Raw genomic sequence first — 24492 nt, 5'->3', positions numbered from 1 at the left:
GTTATTTCTTCCAATTAACCCTTTACTAAAAGACAGAATGAAAAACATGGCAGTAACTTGTTTAAGTAGTAGCAATTAGAAATGAATTACAATAGTGCATTGAATAAAATTGGGGTCCTCACACCTATAACTGCCATTAGGTCCAATTCCAAAGCCTCTTGGATCAACAAACAAATTTTCTAGCAGTTGGTTTCTTGAAGGAGCAAGACTTTCATATGTGAACTTCTCATCATATTCAACCACCTCATATATATATTCTTCTTCATCACCATCAAATTTGTTTAGTTTGGCACCATGATTCATTGTAGTATGTTTTCGTCTTTATCGGTTATGGTTGTTCAGGCTGAGGATGGTCTGGTAATTGTTTCGGCCTTAGTGGCCATGTCAGTTTGGATTTGAACGATGTAGACTGAGGTGAGTTACTTGATTTGAGGTCTCTAGGGCCTTGCTCAGGGTATGAAGGAAAAAAAACTGACATGACACTAAAAAAGTAAAAGATGTTTCCTAAACATACCAATGTTTACATTTTTATAATTGAAAAAGTTAAATTTAAGGTATTTGTTTTGTAGCTGAAGGGGCATTTGGAAATAGTTGCCGAAAGAGTTTTTGACACTCCTAATAGGCCCCAATCTCTACTCTCGTGGTTCCTTAAGCTTTTGAACAGGGGTGACAATATATATATATATATATATATATATATATATATATATATATATATACACACACACACATACACAGACACACTTTAATAAGCATTTAGCCTTAAATGCTGAATTTTAACAGGTTTAATCCTTAAAGCATCATATACAACAAGTGTATGCAATCAAATCTTATCGGGAATCAGTCAACAACGTTAAACCAACATTCCCTCAATTTCAGCTATCTGAATTGGTCAAAATCAAATGAATCAGTTAGATCAAATCAGACTTCTTGAATCAGTTGAATTGGGCAACGCCTTGCATCCTCTCCTCCTTCCCCTATATGTTGCGTCTCACCACCCTTATGCTCCCCGTTCTCCATAAACCCTACACTCCACCGCTACTACCTACATCTTTGGATCCCTAAAATCAGGATATACCGCTCTTGCTCTTCCTCTTTTTCGATGATATACCCCTCTTGCTCTTCCCCTCTCTCGATGCTATCCACCACCTTTACGTGTATCTTCCTTATGCTAAAGTCCACCTTGTACAGCTTCTTGAAACAAAATACTTTCCACATCTAGCTTTCTCCCTATATGCATCAACTATGCTTGCTGGAAACGCATGTAACAAAGTAAATGCATCTATCTTCTTGATTTTTTATAGTATAAACTAATTTGAATTTAATTTTTTTCTAATTTATCCCATGATAACATTATTCATCCGTTTCAGAATCTACCTATATTTGTTATCTTTATCTCTTCCAATGGCATTTTCCCTGATATCTCCTCAATTTATACATATGTTTATGCCTAATTGAATAATTTCAAATTTCGTTTCAAACTTCAGCAGGAGAACGACAACGAATATGTTTCCAGTTTGAGGAGAATGGCGACATTGGTAGTTGGAATGACAAACCCCAACCACCATAATCTTCAAACTCATTAATCAGAGACCATCGCAAACCATCACAATCACGATCTAGTGGTAGAGAATCGGCAGTTGGTCTACACATAGACGGTAAGATGACTGATTATGAGTACATAGTTATGCTCTTGATTTTTTGGTTTGGTTTTGTGTTTTGTAGTTATCCTTTCGATTTTCGATTTTTCAGGTTTCATTCTACCTCTAGACTCAACTAAAGGTATGAAATCACCCTTCTTCCCAGATTTTATGTATTTTTACAGTGATTGACTTCATGGATTTTCGTCAGGTTTTAAGATTGTAGTTTTTGTGCTTTCTAGGGCTTTAAATCCACGGTTGTGCTTAAAATAGCTAAAACTTTATCATTTGACTTTTATCTTTAAACTATAACCTCAAGTACCATTTCCTTTTTTGGTCATAAAAGGTTTTTTACCTTACCAGTTGACATGTATTTAATTGGTTGGTTTTGTTTTTGAAGTAACGAAATGCCCTGATATAAGGTAGTGTGAATTCAAACTCTTTTTATTGTTTAAGTTATCAAACTAATATGTCTTTTATTTAAATAAAGATATAAATTTTAGGCCATATCTTTATTGATTTCCAAGATAGATAGATTGAGGTGCATAAAGGGCAGTCCTGAAGGAAATTCTGAATATTTGATTGTGGTTATTGTACTTCTTTGAATATATCCATGCTCTTATACTAGAATCCATTCAATTCAACTGCTATAGGCCAGCCTTTTGTCTTGATTATCTCAACCTTATTGTTAAACACATGACTGATCCTTTTGCCACAAATTATCTGGATTTTATTTTTTTAAAGTTTCATTCTTTTTAATGTTCGATAATTGGCAGGATGAAGCTGTTGAAAAGGTGTGGAGTTGCTATTGAGTTCTCGGAAATTGTGTGAAATGTTATAGTAATGCTCCCCCAAAAAATTACAATTATATCCTTGAGTATCAGGAAAGGCTATTTCATGAGTTTGTGATTGTTGTATTTCTTGATTTGCAGAAAATTTAACCAGATTGGCAGAGTTGCTATTGAGTTCTCGATCTTTGAGAGTGTTTATGAGTCGATAACCATCAATAAAGGTAACCTTAATTTTCAAATATATATGTGTCTTTATGATTTTTGTAAATAGATTTGTGGGATTATTTCACAATGTTTCTTGATTTTCGAATAATAATTCCAGCTACATTTTAGGTAAGTTACCCTGAATTGGCAAGGTTGGCTGATGCAACAACTGTGATTATTCTTGCAAGCATCTCTGAAAATTTTATGTTAGCTCCGAAGCTTCTAGAATTGAAGCTTACTTAGAACTCAAGACTGCTAATTATTTGTTCTCCACATCTGTTAACCAAGTATATGCATCACGGATATAAGTATGCCATTTTTCTTCATAAAAATGTCACCACGTCCACTTTTGGGGTTTTTCCCTTTCAGTTTTTGAAGACAAATTCACATTAAGATTTTCTCGACCTGCTATTGCTTTGTTTTTACTATCATTTGTTGTAGCTTTTTGATCAGTTATTGCTTTAGTTTTACTAGAAGAAACCTTGATGCTAACTGAATTTGTAATGGGTTATAATAGTTTGAAACTTATGGTTCTATGTGTGTTCTTATTAGTACCAAACTAGAAAGAATAAGGTTACAAGCTATCAGAGTCCTTAAAAGGAATTACAAAGAAAATGTAACATCCCAAAAATTTCTATAAATTTAAACTTTTCAAAACAACTCTTTTACTAATAAAATTGTTTACCAAATCATTATATCTAAAACATTACTTGAAATCAGAGTTTTCCAAGATCCAATCAGTAGTAAAACCAAGGATGTGTACGGTCACGCCTTCGCCTTGCCAAAATCATCAGAAGTACCTGAAACCATAAACCAAAAACTGTAAGCATAGAGCTCACTGAGATCCCCCTAATATACCAGCACACAACAGATAACATATACCACAAACAGCATGCATACAAGGCCTTCAACATGACTGGAACGCCCCACCGGCCTATAGTCCATCTGGTACGCCACAGAGCCTTCAGCCTGACTGGAATGCCCCATCGGCCTACAGTCTATCTGGTATGCTCACAGAACCTTCACCATGACTGCTACGCCTCATTGGGCCTTCAACCTATCTAAAATGTTCTCTGGGCCTTCAGCCTGAATGGCACGCCCCACTGGCCTACAGTCTATCCGGGACGCCCTGGGTGTGTTGACCTTCAGCACAAAACAGGACCGCCTCAACCCAACCATATATAACATATCCAAAACACATATAAGCCTAGTAAACCATAACAACATATCGATATAAACATTACCGGGTTTGTTGACTGATAGCACAAAGCAGTAAAGTCTCAACCCAACTACATTACGTCTGCACATGCAACCGGTAAACATATAGCCATAACAGATAATAGGCAGATCTAACAGATCACTAAGCATAGCATCATCTTATCTACCAGGATACATATCTAACATATCACTACAGCATATCAACATACGATAAACCAAGATAACAATCCAATGGGTCGACCTTGGTGCCTTCGACCCAAAAGTACAGTGAGAAAAACTCACCTCAAATGCAGAATCTTACTGAAAGAAATCCCTAGGTGCTACCCTGACGACACCTCCGAACTATCAAATCAAAATAACACCCAATTAGCAATTGGGTTCCACTCTAAGGCCCACCATCCATTCTTGGGGTAAAATGACCATTTTACCCATGACCCGACATGAACCAAAACTGAGACCCAAAACCAAAAGATCCACAAAGGCCCACTAATGACCCAATTTTCCAAATTGGGCCCAACCCCATATGGGCCTTATCCTAAGCCCATAATTTCCTTAGTTACAATTCAGATTACCTCAAGTACCCCTTATGACAAACTTGGTGAAAAGACGAAAAGTCAAAAGTCAAGATCAACAATCCATATTGACCCAACACGCTGAGTTGTCCTACAACTCGTCGTGTTTCTCCATCAACTCGAATCGGAAAAAACCAAGCCAACACGCCTTGTTGACCAACAAACTCATCGAGTTCTCCTAGAGTCCAACATCTTAATACATTAAGTTGTTTTCAATGAATCTAAGAGTTCCAAAACTCAGATCTTGAACAAAATGAAACCTAGAAGGGTAAAGTTTCCGACTTTACCCCTAAGAACCACAGAAATGGGTCCCAAACCTAAACCCTAAGCTTAAAAGAGTGAGTACTTAATCATTAAGCACTTAATCATCAAATGAATAGCCCCAAAATGCAGATCTGGCCCCTTAAAGCTAGAAGGCTACGTAAAGTTTCCAAATTTACGCTCAAGCATGACTAGGAGAAGCTCAAATGCTCAAAAAGGTCTAGATGAAGGACTTAATGAATGCGTGAGGCCCTTAAATCCATAAAGTTGGCACCTTTATGCCAAAAGAGTCCATGAAAACCCCAGATCTGAAAGAATAGGGCTTTGGGACATCCATTCAAACCATGGCTAAAACATAACAATTTAACCCAAAAGATAGATCTAAGCATCTAGCAATCAAGATAAGAACTTGATACCTCAAACTCCTTGCAAAATGGGTAGTGATTTTGGATCCAAGACTTCCTTCCCTAAGCTTAGAAACTTAAATATCTTCTAATTCCTACACAATGCACAAAATGAACACCAAACTTTCTTCCAAGGCTCAAATGCTTGACAAAGGAGGCTACAACTCGTTTTAGGGTTTTGATAACAATGGAGGTTGATAAGGAGGCCAACTAAAAGGGACTTAAGGCCTTTAAATAGGGTGCAACACCCTAAAAATTAGGGTTTCCTTCCCAGCTGCCAACACGCCGTGTTGGTTCATTTAATCTTCGTGTTTCTTCAATTTTCACATCGTGGTGACTCGTCCAATACGTCGTGTCTAACCCTAGAAAGGGGATTTATTTCCACAATTATTCCTCAAGATTTCAGGTGTTACAGAAAAGCTTCATGCTTAACTCCATGGATCTTCCCCTTTATCCAGTAAGCATCTTTACACTTCATTTTGATTGAAAAAAAGTTTGAATAATGTATATGACAACTTTTTTTCCTACAGGGTGTACATGTGCTCATATTTTGCTTAAAAGGGTGTGTAAACATGGACCATCATTCAAGTTTTTTGACTATTCAATGGGGGCAGTGAGTTGATTATAGAGTAAAAATAGTTCTGGTGACCATAAACTTTTTCAGTTTTGATCTAAATAAAGTATGTAACATATAACCTGTAATCGATGTTATATGTTATCTTATTTTCATTTTTATGTACAGTTTATTCTATAATTACTTGAAAAATCATTGTCAAAACATATATTGAGATTTATTATAATAGTGGAAAGTGTATTACGGCTTTGATTGATTATTGGAAAGATGGAAAGAGCCTCAAGCTTTTTTTTTTGAATGAAATGATCTTTTTTTATAGAAAAATCTGCAAGAATGGTCCCTGTGTATGTCAAAACTAGCATTTTTGGGCCAAAACGGTTTGGGATAGCATCAATGGTCCAAAAGTTTCATTTTCTTGCAAATTTGGTCCAATTTGATTTGAATTTTTTTGTAAAGACGATTTTGCCTTTATTATTTAATTTTCCATTTTTGTTTTATTACCAGCAATTTAAAAACAATTAAAATAAACAAAAATAAATTTCATCTCTCTCTCTCTCTAAAAAACAAGAAAATAAAAAATAAAAATAAATCTCTCTCTAAAAAACAAGAAAATAAAAATCTCCATCTCTCTCTCTCTCTCTCTCTCTCTCTCTCTCTCTCTCTCTCTCTCTTCTTCCCCATTATTTCTCCTTATTCTTCATGGTTCTCAAGAACACTTCATAAAGCCCGGAAAAAAAATAAACACATAAAAAGTTTAAACCAAAAAAATCAAACTCATTCTTTAAGTGGGTTTTGTAAGTTAGATAATGGTGAGCTCTTTCATAAAAAAAAAAATCAAAACCCTTCTTTTATTTATTTTCAACTATGAAGATAAAGACTAAACTTTAGTGTGTGGGTATGAAAATCAAAAGAAATTTGGCCTCAGAACATAAATATGTTCCTACCATCACCCTTGCATTTGATTCAACTTCAGCGTCTTCCCACTCCGCCACCATCACCTTCGTTCATCCAGTCAGAGATGTTCATAGCAACATTTGATACAAATCCCTCGTGTATCTGATTCAAATCCACCGGCAAACTGTGCTTCTTCATCTACCATCTTCTTCATCCGCTACTCCCTCAAACACATATTTGAGATGTTCATGGCGAATAGCGTTTCATGGAGACTGCTCTCATCTGATAGCGGCCTTTGGTTTAGACAAGCGGCGCATCTAGGGTTTTCCAGCGGTGGTGATGAAGAGATTTTTTGTTGGTGGTGATGCATCATGTGCGCTAGGGGGTGCTTTAACAAGCGGCGACACTTGGGCTTGCTTTAACAGGCGACACCGGCTCCATCGTGTGTGACTTGAAGGCGAATCGTCTGAGGGGGAGATCAGAGACGTGATTGTTGGATTAGTGTCTAAGTCCATAACTATAATTGGTAAGACTTGACCCGACTCGGCATGGTCCATTTGGGTTGCATGGCATCGGAACATTTGGATATACCTTTTGTGAGAAGAAGACATTTGTGACATATTAATATATTATAAGTTCTAATATATTAATATGAAATCATGTTATTTAATTAATATTGATCAAGAATTAATTTGGACTTAATTTATTGATCAAAAGAGACTAATTAAATATATAGGGATTGATTGTGTAAATCATTCATTTTTATATATGTGGGCTTATGATCCAAGATTCCTTATGTTGGGTTTAACCCATGTGGTGACCCATGGATACTCCATGGAGGTTAAAACCCATGGAGCATAATGAATGGGTAAAGTCATGGGTTACATGGAGTAACCCTAATGTGCACACTATATAAGGACCCCTTTAGCTCAAGAATTTGACACAAGTGATATATATGTGAGGGCTAGTCAATTTGAGCTTGGAGTGTCTTCTTCTCATGGTTATTCCAAGTGTTCATGATGTTGTGTGAACCATTTGAGGTGTCACACTTGGGGCACTAGGCTCTCAAGCTTCATGGAGTCAAGCAACAACAACAAGGTATGTATTCTATCTATTTTATTACCCTAGTATCAATGTTTTGGTATGCTAGTTAGGATAATACCTTGGATATTCATATTTGCATGTATAATAGAGAAAACATAGATCCAAGGTATTTAGGGTTGCATGTACACTTAGGAGTGTTAGAATGCTCATAACCCAACAGTGGTATCAGAGCCTAGGCTTGTTTTCTTGTTATACTTGCAAAATTGGCTGAAAAATCGAAGTTTGGTGCTGTCTGCACAGCAGACTCGCCGAGTCCATGAAGGAACTCGACGAGTCCAAGGCAAAAAGCATCCAACTCGTCGAGTTTGTTCCTGCACTCGACGAGTTGGACCCCCAGACAGCATATTGTCGACTGTTTTGGCTGGAATTGGACTAGGAACATTACCCTAAGCTGTTTTTGAACTTATAAACTTGTTTTTGATGTGGTAATGTTCATGCTAATCCAGTTTCAAAGATAATTGTCAATAGATTCATGTTTTGTATTAGTTTAAAAGTTATGTTAATTACATGAAACATTTTGATGTGAATTATCTTTGTTCATATGAGTTGCTTAGATTAATAGAAAAGTTAATTGATTATGTGTTTTCAATCCATTTTAATCTAAGAGTTGATTCTAAAATGTGTTTTTGTAACTTGTCCTCAAGTTACATGAAAAGTCACATTAAAGTTTCATAAAACTCATAAATATTTCATAAGTTATGAACAAAAGAAAAGTCATATTCTTTTAAGAGTTTAAAGTATTCCATAACTTGTCTTCAAGTTATGGAACTTGAAGAGTTTTTTAATTAAAACTACTTTAAACACATAAGTTATGGAATTGAGAAGTTTTTAAATTATTCAAAACTTGCCCTCAAGTTTTGGAATTTATAAAGTTTCCCTCATGAATACTTTAATTCCAAGTTAAGCCCTTAGAATTTTAAAAGTTAAAATTCAACCCTTATACTTTATAATATTATAAGTTAATAATATTTATATATATATGTATAAGAGTAAAGTCGTCTTAACATTAGTAGGCCTCATTCACGAAGCCGGTCTATAAGGGGGGGTATAAGATTACTGCCTATAAAATGGCAGTTTAATGGGTGTCCACTCTCACCCACCGCTTCCTTGACTGGTGGAGGGTCATTAGCCGAACGGGTAGGAAAAGGACTATAATTCTCCCTTCATTAAAAGTATTAATGATAAATACTAAGTAACTAAACTTTTATAAATTCCCAATCTTAGTTACCTAGGAAAAATGTGAATTTGGTGCTAACCCATGAAATTACACTTTGCACTTTTCTTAAGTCGGTTAGTGGAGCGCGTGTGGTTAACCGGCACACTAGCTTGACTTAACAAGGTAGGCAAAGGGTAACTTAATGTTTATCATAGTATCGGTGGAGTGTGTGTGGTTAACCGGCACATCGATTAAGGGGTAAATATTAAGGGTACCAAGTAATTTGCATGGTTACTTCACACCTTGTTTTGTGTTCCTCGGCACCCAGTCACAAAACCTGAAGGGCACACTCGAGATTGAAACATGCCATTGAACAGTTCAATGAATCTCAAAAGATCTAGGAGTTTCAAATCCAAGTAAAACCAAATTAAATTATTTCGTTTTCATGGTGGAAATTGGTGAATCGTCATTCGCCTACCTTCAAATATTTTATAGCTTGGATTACGGCATCCCTCTTCCAAGTTATAAAAGTATTGTGTTGGGTCCTAGCCTTAATATTTCATATTGGGTGTTATATTAAGGACTTTAAATCAACTATCTTGAATATCTCCCAAAAGATGTCTAGTTCAGACATCTATGATCATCCCAAAATCTCTTGAAACAAGTTTTCCTAATGAAGATGGCGTGGAAATCATGCTTCTCTTCCTTCACCTTCTCCAATTATTCTCCCTAACCCATAAGTTCTTGAAAAGTTTAAGGTCACTCAACCCCTATTGGCAGGCAAGGTCTAGGTGTGATCACATCTTGGAGATGAAGTCACATATTGACAAGCCGAGAGAGTTGGGTGTCAAAGTCTGGAGGAAGTTGGATGTTCAATCACTTCCCAAGTCACATAGTGAGTTCCTTTGGGACTCCTATGAAACAGACTATGACATGACCCTTAAAAATCTTATCTATTTGCTTGGTGCTGCTGAATCAGCAATGATTTGGAACAATAGTAAAGCAAATTTGATTAGAAGATCAACTTCCCAAAACTTTATGGACAGTGACAATGGTGACACTGGAAATCCAGAAAAAGCATTCTCTTCCCAATGGAAAGGGATTGGCCATAGTCAACCCGGTTGACCAAATGGTAAAGAGAAAGGCTAAGTCTGAGATAGTCCCATTACCAAAGGGTCCATATGTTTATTTTGCCAAAGGAAGAGGCGTTGATTGCAAAGCTGCCAAATTTACCTAAGGATGTTAAAGTCAATAAGTTTGACTCTACTTCAGGTAGAGCCCATTGTCTGACTTTATTAAGCTCCTATTTGGAGATTCTTATTACATGGTGTGAGTGGGTCACATGTTGAAGTTTTAAGAATCAAAGAAAAGAGAGAAAGCTTAAAGGAAGTATATGCTGATTCTGATCGCGAAGGTGGATTTCGATCGCATCAGAATTTTGAGTAGTTGCTTAAGAAGTTATGATATATTGCTTAGGAATAGATAACAACAAGTTTTCATATGGATTGTAAGGATAAGTTTTCCCGCAAAGTTTTAAAATAAAAGAAAAATGTTTAATTTTATTTATTTGAAGTATCATTACAATGGAATTTGTGAAAAAATGTTGTTTATATGATTCCACTGACAGCAATATTGGAAAATGTATTTGATTCTTTCATTTGTGGTAGTGTCTAAATTTACCAAATCAGGAAAGTTCCTCATCGCCCAAGTTTCAATTGGACCGAAACTTGGAATCATGCAAGTTGAATAGTATGATGAATGAGAACTTTCAAGCATTGGAAAATTAAGACTAATTACTTGTTCACATGGATGTGTGAGTCAAGTGAAGGACTAAAGGGATCGAGTACACATTCTTGTGCACTGGTCATGTCCACCACAAAGCTCGTTAAGACTATTTGTCATGATTTACTAAAGTTTAGTAAATATGGTTATACTTACAAGTTTAAGTATAATTCTGAAACATTGGAAAAGTCTCAATGTATGGCAGAACGAATGGGAAGAATCAAATTAGGCAGAAAGATAAACGTTTCTCAAATCTAAAAAGATGGGAGAGTACTTTAGTATCATGTTTGTGATCATCTTAATGATTTAGAAATCATATCACAATTAGTCCTCTAAGGTCATCTTAGTGCATTCTTATGACTAATAAGAGGAGTCATGAATTGTTGAAATGGTTAAATCAGGAAGATGAGTCATACTTCGTTCCAAAACAATTCTTAGAGTCATACTCCAAGATTGTAACTTGAGTGACATATCTTAAAGAAGGTTTATTAACACTTGTCAAATGTAAGAGTAAAAGTTTTCTACTTTTACATTGGAAGTTGGTAAGTTGTGATGTTTTGGATAAAACAAAGACCAACTAAGGCCAATTGTGTGAAGTGTTTGTCATGATTAGAATCCACACTATGCCTTGAATATTTGACAAAAGAGTCTTATATGTCAAGAGGATAGTGGGAGTCTTAAAGGTCTTGAAAGTCTCAAGAACTAATCAAGAATAAAACCTGAGGTTCTTCACTAGCACACGACTTGAGGTTTATAACCTATCGTGTTGACATATTATGTGCCCATTCCAGTTAAAGTTGGCTTTGCATAGGAGTTCTGAAAGTTCTCAATTGGTTGCATAACAACTTGGAAGCAATGGCAGGCCCTGTACTGCCAGGTGGCAAGAAGTTAAGATTGCATAAGTTCAGTCCATATGGGTTTGAATTTGTCACTAACCTTATTTTGTGATTATGGTTTTGACAAATTCACGTGGATGAGAACGCATACACCATAAAAATCTAAGGGTCATAAGGTTTCTCTCCGATTCATGAAAATGATGGTGAGGAAACACTTCCACCAAGTAGATTTTAAGTAAGATAGCAATTGTGATATTTGTATTCTCAAAGTCGTTAGTGGAGCGTGCGTGGTTAACTGGCACACTAACATGGACTTATGAGAAATGAAAAAGATCTAAACAATTGAGACTATGATTACGACATCCCTTTTCATAGTTCTTAAATTGGTTAGACACACCTGTAAGCTATCTAAGATAAGGTGTATGATATTGATAAAGTCTTATCAAAGCAATCTAGTATCAGAAATCTGAACTTTGGTAAGAAAGTCAATAAAGTAGTGTTTTTTTCTAGAAGTCCAGCTGTTTTCTGAGTACATGTCAAAGCTAGTGGGAGCATAAGTGTTATGCTAATAATCATCATGTTAGTGGGAGCATGATAATTATGATAAGTATTGCAAGTTAGCAATGTTAATTATAGAAAACAAAAGTTTTAATTCGTGAAGTTGCAGGGGTTGAAAAAAGTTGTTTTGCTATAATTAAGGGAGAGGATATACTTGATTTCAGTTCTAAAGGCTTAGATTGAGACCTTAATCATCTTTAGTCAAGAATATATATATGAATTTCATGTTGGATTGGTTCAACTTAATGAAATTCCATATATTGCGTTCTCAAAATTCGATTATGATTACGACATCCCTCTTCATAGTCAAATTTTGAAAACATGGCAAATAAAAATATTGTAGCAAAAGACTGGTCTAGAATCATGTCTTTATGTGAGACATCATGAATCGTGTCCCATTTGTTTTGGATACAGAATCGATTGCATGTGCTATAATATTTTTCCTTTCTAAATTTTCCAAATGCCCAGAGGCATTAAGAAGGGAAAAGGTCTAGAATTGGATATGACTAAAAAGATTAAGCAATTGTCGAGGACAATCTAAGGTTTACCAAAAATTTGTTGCTCAGGGACAGTTGGAAGTATAGTGCTAAGTTTGGAAGGACCATATTGACATATTCTGAAAAGAGGCAACTCATGTTCAGGAATGATAGTTAAAATGGGAATATGGAGTTGTCTCCATAGATGGAAGCAATCTGTGTAAGATTAGAAAAACTTAATGCAAGAAGCATGTTCAAAGCAATGTACCTTGAATATGAGACTTTGTTTCCATGGAGTAGATCTTCATTGGAATACCCTGTAATGATTGTTGACAAGTCTTTGTGACTTTGTACACATTCATTACAAGAGGGTAGTGCATTTAAGTTTAAAATCTAACAGATTTCGATAAATGATAAGAGTTTGGAATTCTTACATTACGATAAGGATTTGGGAGTGTGAAATTAGAATCATTGAAATTATGTTCAATTGGTTTATTTCACAAAGTAATGATCATAGAAAAACATAGAGTGCATACTTAGTGTATGGCAAAGCTATTGTTTAGAAAACATAGTATACATGCTTGGAGCATGGGACAACTACTGTTTTAATTCAAGTATAAAGTTGATAGTTTGAAACAGTATACAATGAATAATGTGTAATCAATGTGGTGATAAATAAAAGATGTTTTTATTTATATTCATAAGTTCTGAGACCATATTGGATTCAATTATTCTTGTGTTTCATTTTGCATGTTTTGACTTCCAGAATAAACTAGGTCACTCTTCCCGAATGACTAAGTTATTCAAACCATCCACAGTCGATAATACGTTGGAAGTAGGTATTAAGGAAAGACTGTCATGAATCGGGTTTGTAGATGTCCAAGGTAGTGGACATAGCCAAGAGGGGCTACAACATTCATGAGTGCTCATAAGTTCTGAGTATTGGATTTAACCCACACTCATTTGAATCACTTCATGGATTTTATCACGAGTGATCATGAGACGATAATATCTTATATTCTTCAAACCTAGAGATATGAGTTGTTACTATGAGTTGGTTGTACATTGATTACGCGAAAACACATTGGTAACTCGATGTTATAAAACGTGCCTTTGTGTATGATTCAACAAGTAGTAGAACAAGCCATATGAGTCGAAGTTTATCCATTCCTTTTACCTTCGGGATAAAAGCGATATCTGTGGGCCCCTCGATGATTTAATGATGACACATGTGAGTGCTTGGCCAAGCCAGGACTGATTTGATCTGTTCAATCAATCAGTCATCATGAATCGGAAATCGGGAAACAACAAATGGACAGAGAGAATGATTTATAATCCATGTCTCAGTCCATATGATATCTAGAATGGAGGAATATATGATCCCTTATCTAATGGACAAGTCATTGACAAAGGTCAGAGTTCATCGACAAGGTCAGAGTTTGACAGCGGCTTTTGAGAGCTACGATTTCTAGTTGGTTTTTGAAGTCATACTCAATAATAGTTTTAGACTTATCCAAGTGGGAGACTGTTGGATTAGTGTCTAAGTCCATAACTATAATTGGTAAGACTTGACCCGACTCGGCATGGTCCATTTGGGTTGCATGACATCGGAACATTTGGATAGACCTTTTGTGAGAAGAAGACATTTGTGACATATTAATATATTATAAGTTCTAATATATTAATATGAAATAATGTTATTTAATTAGTATTGATCAAGAATTAATTTGGACTTAATTTAGTGATCAAAAGAGACTAATTAAATATATAGGGATTGATTGTGTAAATCATTCATTCTTATATATGTGGGCTTATGATCCAAGATTCCTTATGTTGGGTTTAACCCATATGGTGACCCATGGATACTCCATGGAGGTTAAAACCCATGGAGCATAAGGAATGGGTAAAGTCATGGGTTACATGGAGTAACCCTAATGTGCACACTATATAAGGACCCCTTTAGCTCAAGAATTTGACACAAGTGATACATATGTGAGGGCTAGTCAATTTGAGCTTGGAGTGTCTTCTTCTCATGGTTATTCCAAGTGTTTATGATGTTGTGTGAACCATTTGAGGTGTCACACTTGGGGCACTAGGCTCTCAAGCTTCATGGAGTCAAGCAACAACAACAAGGTATGTATTCTATCTATTTTATTACCCTAGTATCAATGTTTTGGTATGCTAGTTAGGATAATACCTTGGATATTCATATTTGCATGTATAATAGAGAAAATATAGATCCAATGTATTTAGGGTTGCATGTACACTTAGGAGTGTTAGAATGCTCATAACCCAACAGTGATAACTGGGGTGGTGTGGTGGTTCATAACGGATGGGTGGTCGTCGGTTTTCGGAGCTCCAAGAAATCAGAGCTCTCTTTTTATCCCAACGTCGGCAGAAGAAAAACCAAACCCTACTGCCTTCTTCATTCACCTGATTTGCCCATTATCGGTGTTACAACAGCTCACCATATACTAACTTACAAAACTCACTTGAAGAATGGGTTTGATTTTTTTGATTTAAATTTTTTTCTGTGTTTATTTTTTTTCTAGGCTTTATGAAGTGTTCTTGAGAACCATGAAGAACAAACGGAGAGAGAGAGAGAGAGAGAGAGAGAGAGAGAGAGAGAGAGAGAGAGAGAGAGAGAGAGAGAGAGAGAGAGATTTATTTTTATAATGTGGTTGGGTTAAAGAGGTAGGGAAATCCGATTCAATGCTATATAATATTAAAAAAATACAAAAAAGTATGTAATATAAAAGTAAAAACATCATAGTAAATGAAGTAGTTACTAAAATCGAAACTAAACCTGAACATTTGATAAATTTGAAACAATAATAAATATTGGATTTGACTTCAAAATTTTGTTCTATATTATATTTTTTTATTAAACCGTTGCGTATCAAGTAGTATTATTGTGTTTAGAATTATCAATAAAATATCAATAAAATATGATGGTTTCCTTTCTAATATTCTTATAGTTAGGAAGATATATTGTGTAAAATTAATTTCAAAATTATTGTTTTTCAGAGACAATTTTATGTTTAATATTGAGTAAGCTTTGTTATTTAACCCGAAAGTTGTTAAAAACAATATAGTTTAAAATCATAAAATTTATTTTCAAGTTAAAATAAAAAAAATTACTTTTTTTTATCAAAAGAACAAATTATTTTTATTTTTACTTTTTTTACTCTAACGAAGCATACTTTTAATTTTAACCCATAAAACAATGATATTTCTTTTAAACACATATAACATTAGACTTTTATTTTTTCCAAAAACAACAAACTAAATTTTAGATATATTTTTAAAGGTTAATGATATTTTTCGACTCATTATATTTTCTTTGAAATATCATATATTTTCGTAAGGAAACTAACCTCCAAAAAAAATTTATTCATCGAAATAAATTAGTGCAAGTTTTGTAATTTATAAGCTTGACTGAAATTACATTAACTTTGGTATAATTAAGAATGTAAGTCGATAACACATGTAAGTTGGACAAAACATTGACATAAGTTGGTCCTTGTGGTAGCTTCAAGAGTGAGTGTCCTTGGATGAAGAATGTGCAAAAGAGATGTTGTTTTTAGATACCCTCGACAATTCAATGAAACCACGTCACAAGGAAATGACTCGAAGAAGAAATAATGGTATAGAGGTGGACATACGAGGCAAAACGAATCATTGAATCGAAACTAATGTTTAGTCATACTTGCCAATACATTGTGTCTTCGTTTTAAGATGACATGTTTCCTAAAACAAACTAATTGCAGAATGGAAACTAATTATTTTCCGCCGAAAAGAAACTATTCGCACCCATCGCTTGGCGCGGGTTAACGGCTAGTATATATATATATATATATATATATATATATATATATATATATATATATATATATATATATATATATATATATAGAGAGAGAGAGAGAGAGGATACAACACAACAATAAATGAAATTTGGATGAAATTGAAAATTGAATATGTGTTTGTGTCGTCTTTGTATCAAATGTAAAAAATACGATGTCATTATGTGTCATGTCGTATTCGTGTTCAAGATTTGACATGAAATTCACACGATATTAACATTTGTTTGTCGTATTTATCGTGTTTTATAATATCTACTCTGAAGTAACTAAACTAAAGATTTATTTTTATTTTATCATTTTCATGTTTGTCATGTTGATCGTTTTTATCTTGTTATAACTAGAGTTATTTTCGTATTAGTAAAACAAAACACGAAATCATGTTGTGTGGTATCATGTTTGTGTTAAATAAAAATTGTCGTGTCTAGTCACCTAAACTCATGACGCTACTGCCCGATTTGTTACCACTACTCTTGCATCGACATTCTACAGTACATAAATGTTTCCGATCAATGTATCATGATGATTATAAATGTAACACCCACTATATGGAAAAATAACTTGTTAGGATAATTATTTTTTCGTTTTGTTCATGTTTAGACAATTTTTTATACACATTTGACCATTTAACTTGTTAAATGTGTTCACATATTACCGTTGTCACCTGCTATAGCAGGTAACAATGGTAATATATGAGCACAATTAACAAGTTAAATGGTCAAATGTTTACAAAAAAAGAAAGTTTGACTAAACGTGAACATTTTTTTTTCAAATTTCTTAAAACTTTTTGCAATTTCTTACAACATTTTTATAATATTTTTTTCTTATAGGTTTTTCTAATACAATGTTTTGAACTTTATTTATAATTTTTTTTAAACTTTTTTTATACTTTCATATAGTTTTAATACAAGTGCTTTTAACCAAATATTTTATAAATGTTTTTAACTTTTTTCTTTTTCATTTTCATACAATTTTTTTAAAAACTTTCATACAATTATTTCTAAACTTTCTTACTCAACATTTTAAAGTGTTTCACAGATTTTGTATGCAATTTAATACATTTTTATAACATTTTAAAACACGTTCATTAAATATTAGTTTAAAACGTTGTATTAAAAAAATTAAAAGTGTATAAACCTCTAATTAAAATGTATTAAAAAGTTGTAGTAATTTTAAAACATTTACATTATATAGATTTTTTTTTGCTTTTTTATTACTACGTAATATTTTCTTTTTATTTTTTTAAAGGACCTTCCATACTTATTGTTACATATTTAATTTATTTAATTTTATTGTTAGATACTATTTACTTTAAAAATATTGTATATGCTTAAAAACAAAAGAAAAAATATATAAAAGGCGAAATAAATATTTCACAAAACAAAAACATATTTATTAATTAATAAGTAAAGTTTAGAATTGATCAAAGTTTAATTAATATTTAGGACATTATGAATACTTTAAAAATAATGTTTGAAAAAAATAATACAAATAAATATGAAAAAATAAAATCGCTATTAAAAATGAGGAAAGTGACTTATTAGAGTAAATAACTTTCGATTTGTTCACATTTAGACAATTTTCTTTTCCTGTATACATTTGACCATTTAACTTGTTCAATATGTTCACATATTAACATTGTTGTTTGCTATAGCCGGTGACAATGATGATATGTGAACAAATATAACAAGTTAAATGATCAAATGCGTAAAAAAATTACTTAAATATAAACAAAATGACAAAAATAATTACCATCATAAGTATTTTTCCCTACTATGAATGTGTGAGAGACCTCAATACCGATGCTCTATAGTCTATAGTCATGTATTCCAATTTTCTTTAGCCTTTTGGACAAAATAAAAGCAAAAAATGACTACGCAAGAAGCTTCTAAGGCCCAGCATGCTTTACGGGCCTATTAAAGGGTTTCCTCTTCTCTGTTAACAGCCTAAGAAGTGTACCTCTTTGTTTGTGACCTCTAATAACTATTGAGCTCAAGATACCCATCTATATTAGAATTATGAGATCCAATCATTAATTTTTTTGAACAAAGGAACTCTAACTATTAATCAGATTTCAAACTTGGTGAGTTATTTGTTCCTTCTAACGTTTAATACAATTATTATAAATTTAAATTACTTAATACATGCATTTCTAAAAATGAAGGGTTCATTCAAGATAAGGACAGCTTTTTTAAATTGTTGTATTACATATCTAAGTAATTATACACTATATTTTACTAAAAATATCAAAAAATGTTTAAATAGTTCTAAAGTTTAAAAGGAAAATGATTTAAATAGCAAGCAATAACCCAAAGTTTTCTTTTCGCGTCACTAAACTTTTAATTATATCCAATAAACAAACCAACTTTTTATATTGGTTTTAAAATACCATCGGTTAAGATTTTTATCGGTAAAAATGACAATGAACACCGTCATTACCATTGCCACATCTAATTAATAGCCTATTGTAATTATTTTTTTAAAACCACAACTTTAACTACATAGATTTTTTTACCGATTAAATTGGCAAGTTTACAAAACAATACAATGTTACTAATGGTTATCAATTGTGGTTTGAGGAAAACGATTACTAGAAGCTTTTAATTAGATATGATAAACATAATGACGATGTTTGTTGTCATTTTAATCGATAAAATTTGTAATCGTTGGTTTTTTACAACCAAAATAAAAAGTTGGTTTCCTTATCAATTAAGAGTTTAATGACCAAAAAAAACAAATTTTATGTTATTGGTTATCATTTTAAATTATTTTTCATTTTTAAAACATTAATATGCATGCTTGTTCATTACATCATTGTACAAATATTGTTGGAATCCTAAGTCGAGCAGGACTTGGAGACCAAGCAATAGCAACCTAGTTTTTAGGAAATCATAAACAAGTCGGTTTCTAGTTTCCTAATTGTGATCCAATTACAAGTTGGTAGTTAGGATTATATATACAATGTTTTAGGTCGAGTTATGAACATGGAAAAACATTGTAAACACCGTGAGTTTTAAGTGATTTTCTCACAATAATCAAAGAGTTATTTTGGTTAACAGAATTGTGTTTACATCTTTAATTATCATTGTTACATTTGATGATTTGTATTATAAGATTGTAGTTTACTTTAAATATGTAGATACATAATTTGAGGATGATTTTAGCCAAAAGGGGGTGTATTTCAATTCAATACTACATGCAAACCTATTACTATGAGTGTGTGCGATCGGTCATGAGGAAAAAAAGGTCTGATTTTCTATAAAATTATATTCAAAAGTTCGTGTAGTTTAGCTGGTTAAGTGCGCGTATTTTTTTTCTCTCTTCTTTTATGTGACCAAGGTTTGATTCGACATTCTCCACCCGTTTTTTTTTTCAAATCAGGCTATCATAATATAGAGTATTTAACGTTTTTTTCACTAATTATATGCAGTTCACTTGGCCTTGTTCACTACCTTTCTTAAGTTCATCTAAGTGAACAAGGTTCAATTGTTGCTTGGTGAGCTTTATGTTTTTTTTATTAATCGTATATATCAACTTGTAATTTAGTGGCTTATGAGTGTTGCCATCAATATTTCCTTTTAAATTGACCGAGATTCGGTTCCCATCACCAACGCTTTTTTTAATTTGTTTCATTCTTTTGCGTTCTTTTAAGAACATGTATCTAACTTATCTTAATATCTTTCAATTTTTTTCTTCTTACGTATTCTCTTATCAATGTGAAATAGTGACAAATGTTAGATTTTGATAAAATTAACAACATTTTAAGACGTTTGTCATTTTTTCATATAGGTAAGAAGATAAGTATAAATAAAAAAGGATGATATTTAATTTCATGAAATGATCAATAAAAGTTTAAGTCACTAAGAAGAGATTAGATTAGTAAGTTCAAGAGAACGAATGCATGATGCATTTCGGCCAAAAGGGTAAAATTGGTACTTTATGTGTTTTGGGTCAGGTTTGTGACTTAATAGATTAATACCTTTACTAAGTCAGTAAGAAGTTATAGAGTATGTTTTATCTTCGTTTGGATATAAAGAACATCGAACACAGGTAAGAAATGAAGAAGATATGAAGGATAGAAGTTAGAACAAAAATGTTTAAAGGCTGGAATAGAATCAATCGATGGATTGTTGTCAAGCAGTTTCTGTGGCGCGGTAACCATATGTCTGCGGCATGGCGCAGTAACTGTTGTGTATATATATATATATATATATATATATATATATATATATATATATATATATATACTAGGTTAAAACCCGTGTGATACACGGATTGACATATGATTTGTTAGTTTTAAAAAAACCCATAGTGCAAGGCTACAATGTGCAAGTTTTAAAAAACAAAAGTCAAATTGCAATATTATAATTGCTTAGTGAAAAGAAAAAAAAAAGAATAAAAAACTTATAACACAAGTAAATAAAGAACACATCAAACAAAAGTAGATAAAAATCTTATTTAATGCATGTATGTCTAATTATTTGCAGCTTCCTTAAATGTTTGGTGTACTGAACTGCATCATATGAAGAAACTAATGTTAATCATACGATCTAAATCAAAATCCTATATAGTTGAAAACGGTCGTTGAATTTGTAATGTCAAACTCCAATATAAAACCGAAATTAGTACCGAAATACTAAAATTGATCTTCTCTCCCAGTTGATGTTGTGTTTCCCTCTCTAACACAATCTTACAATCCTCTGTTTTAATGTCAAATGATAGAAAATTGAATAACACCAATGTCATGCTTTTATTCACCATAATACTGACCTATCCTGTTTTTGAGGTTTTACAATTTGCATCTATACATAGTAAAAAAACCCCAAGATTATAGTACTAATGGTTATTGTCTGACTTCAAGCAATTAACATTATAGCTAATAAATTATGTTCTTTCTTTTGCCGCTGAAACCACCTAATATTTGTTCCTTTTGTATTGACATTAGTTTATATGCATATTAATTAATAATACAACCATATTGAAATATTTGAATTCCAAAACATTAAAATTTCCTCATATCAGTCACTTTGTTGCAAAATGCATTAATTCTACAAATCTATGTATTAATATAATACATGAGGTTAAACTATACCTTTTATATATGCATTCGAAGGCTTCTTTGAACTCCATAAGACTTGATACAGATAAATGATCCAAGATTTGCAGATCTATAAACAATATCGAGTCAATGAAACAAACATTAGAATCAAAATGTCCATGTTTTTTTTTCTTTAATGTAAAGAAAGAACAACCCAAATATGCTTAAAATGAAAACAAAGTCACTCTGAAATTGAATACACCAAATTCATATATAAAGGTAATACAACAAAAATTAACATATATCAATCCCAATGTAATCGCAAAATTAAAAAATAGAATGATATATGTATTCATTAAATATTGTTTGTACCTTATTGAACCTCTCCTCCTCCAACACGTTCCCCCTCCATCTCCATCAACCTAAAAGAAGAAAACCAAAGACAATGAGTTATGCTCATATAAATAATATTTATATTGAAACCATATGAAATCAATCAATTGAATGAGTGAGGACATAATTCAGATTTACAACTTCACATTCATCAAAAATTGTCTTTGGTGTTCAGATCCTTTGAATTAAGGGCACTGAAGTGAAGTTATTGTATGATCCTTCCTTTCTCAGCCACGAAAGACTACTATCATATACTCTCTCACATTTATATCTTCGATCCTAAAAGAAATAGATGATATGGACATTACATCGAGCACCTGGTGTGCACAAGCAACATTATCATTATGGATTCAAGCATGATATTTCCCTCGCTAACACAAAGAAAACAGAAAAAATAAGAAAATATAATAAATTTACCTCTAGCGGTTTCATGTTGGATATCTTTTGGCTCAGATATTTGTTTAATTAGTTTTGGTTGTGGTGAAAAGATTGAAACCATCTCCATGTGAATCCTGAAAAATATCAAGGAAGCTATCCAAAAGCAAAGCATCATACTCATAAGTTTTTCTAGACGATGTCTATTTCCATCGCATTTGTAGCACACACACATAAACCATAACACAAGGTCGATGTTTTACTTCTTTCTTTTCAACATTGAAGAATGAAATTAAAGCTACAACAAAGGAAATCGAAAGAAGAAAAGGAAATGAAATTCATGATTTGGTTCCTCGTATTATCGTTAGTTACACACAATCCCTGATTTTGTGGGATAGATTGACGATTTCAGTTGATTGAAACCAATTTAAAAGGATAGTATATGGGCGCAGGGAATTTAAAATAAGAGAAGGGTAAATCCGGAAATTCACTTTGGTATTTTGAGCGGGAAAATTCGATGGGGAGGTGTTTAGAGAATGTCACGTGGCAAAAATCTACTTATTTATTAGATTAGGGGATATATATATATATATATATATATATATATATATATATATATATATATATATATATATATATATATAGAGAGAGAGAGAGAGAGAGAGAATGTCACGTGGCAAAAATCTACTTATTTATTAGATTAGGGGATATATATATATATATATATATATATATATATATATATATATATATAGAGAGAGAGAGAGAGCTAGGTTCAAATGTTTCTAGCAACTATTGTGTGCATGAATGCACCAATAGGAAATTAGGAAAAAATAAATCATTAAGTAAATCATTTAAGGGTATTATAGTAATCTTTGCATAGTTAATTATGGTAGATCAACAACAATTCCTTATATCACACAATAAGCAAAAACAAATATAGAACATTAGCCCTAAATCGATTTCAATCGGCGCCCTGCACTGCGCATCTATCTTCCTCCTCAACTACCGTCTTCAGCAACTGTCCTTTACCACCCGTTTATGTTTCTGCTCACCCTCGTTGAGAAGAATGTGCTCCATCAATTTATAGTGGACAAGAGGCTGTCGAACTCCCTGCAAATTTAAGCTAAAAATTAGGGCTTTTTATTTTTCATACATCTGTATACCCTGTTCCCCCATCCTCCATGGAAGCATTTTTTTTTAAAAGAGGATGGCATACGAGTACTCATCTGCTTCCAAGCTTCGATTTGGAGATAGCCTGCTTCCGGGTATGCATTCTATAATATGTTTTGTCTCCTCATCCCTATCTCAGCTTTACGTCATGAATAAACTACTTTGTTAATTCTTGATGAACAAGTTACCCGATTAATTCGTGTTCGTGAAAAAGAAACATAAGCTAAGATTCTCTTATATCGATTTGGTAGATATGCAGGTATAGGGAACATCGTTGGGATCTTAAGCAACTCATTGGATCTGGTGGCATGCCTTCATCCCATTCTGCAACAGTCACTGCTCTTACGGTTGCTGTTGGTTTACAAGATGGCCTTGGTGGTTCTTCCTTCGCAACTGCACTCATCATAGCTTGTATTGTATGAATTATCATCTCTCTCTCTCTACATCGTTTCTACTGTTCTATTGTATGATTGTCGGTTTGATGATTGTTTTCAAATTGGAAATTTGTGTAAGGTAATGTATGATGCAACTGGTGTAAGACTGCAAGTTGGGCGTCAAGCAGGGGTTTGTTTGATTTCTTATAAAAATGAAATTTTTATGAATTATGGTAAAGATATCATCTCTTTATGTGTAAAATTGGAAAAAATTTAGGTTTTGAATCAAATCGTATACGAACTTCCAGCTGAACATCCTTTAGCTGAGAGCATACCTTTACGCGAACTTCTTGGCCACACCCCTCCTCACGTCTGTTTTCATAAAGGGTATATTCGTCATTTTTATGTGAATATTCATCTTTATTTACATGCTTTTTCAGGTTATTGTTGGTGGGTTGTTGGGCACGATGACAGCAACAATCATTTACTTGATCTCTTATTCTGGTAGTTCTGCTTGAGCTCTGGTAATATATATATATATATATATATATATATATATATATATATATATATATATATATATATATATATCTTGAATGAATGATTCCAATTCCATAGTAGTGAAAATCAAAATGTGAATGTGAGATGTTTTTTAATCATCTTGTTATATGTAAAATGACACTCTTTTCATGTAGATGTGCTTTTAGTGACCATTTAGTTTGTTTTTTTGAGAGTGTATATGATGTGGTGAAAGTATTATGTTGTTGGACTTTTTTTAAGAAATTAGATGCCAATGCTCTGTCTTG

General features: G+C 32.9%; 1 protein-coding gene across 1 annotated transcript; it reads left to right on the top strand.

Annotated features, from left to right (window-relative positions):
• Positions 1-330: 330 nt before the first annotated feature.
• On the top strand, positions 331-24216 carry LOC145130499 (uncharacterized). The gene is made up of 9 exons (XM_079065289.1): positions 331-357; positions 570-643; positions 2417-2467; positions 2573-2652; positions 5621-5703; positions 23564-23728; positions 23826-23876; positions 23964-24056; positions 24127-24216. Exons 1-9 carry the CDS (start codon positions 331-333, stop codon positions 24202-24204), a joined length of 702 nt encoding a protein of 233 aa, XP_078921415.1. The 3' UTR covers positions 24205-24216.
• The last annotated feature ends 276 nt before the right edge of the window (positions 24217-24492 follow it).

The sequence above is a fragment of the Lactuca virosa genome, chromosome 8 (genome assembly GCF_052849685.1).
Source record: "Lactuca virosa cultivar CGN04683 chromosome 8, Lactuca_virosa_CGN04683_v6, whole genome shotgun sequence".
In the NCBI taxonomy this organism is placed as follows: Eukaryota; Viridiplantae; Streptophyta; class Magnoliopsida; order Asterales; family Asteraceae; genus Lactuca; species Lactuca virosa.
The sequence above is the reverse complement of the archived record's forward strand: the minus strand, read 5'-3'. Positions and strand labels throughout refer to the sequence as shown.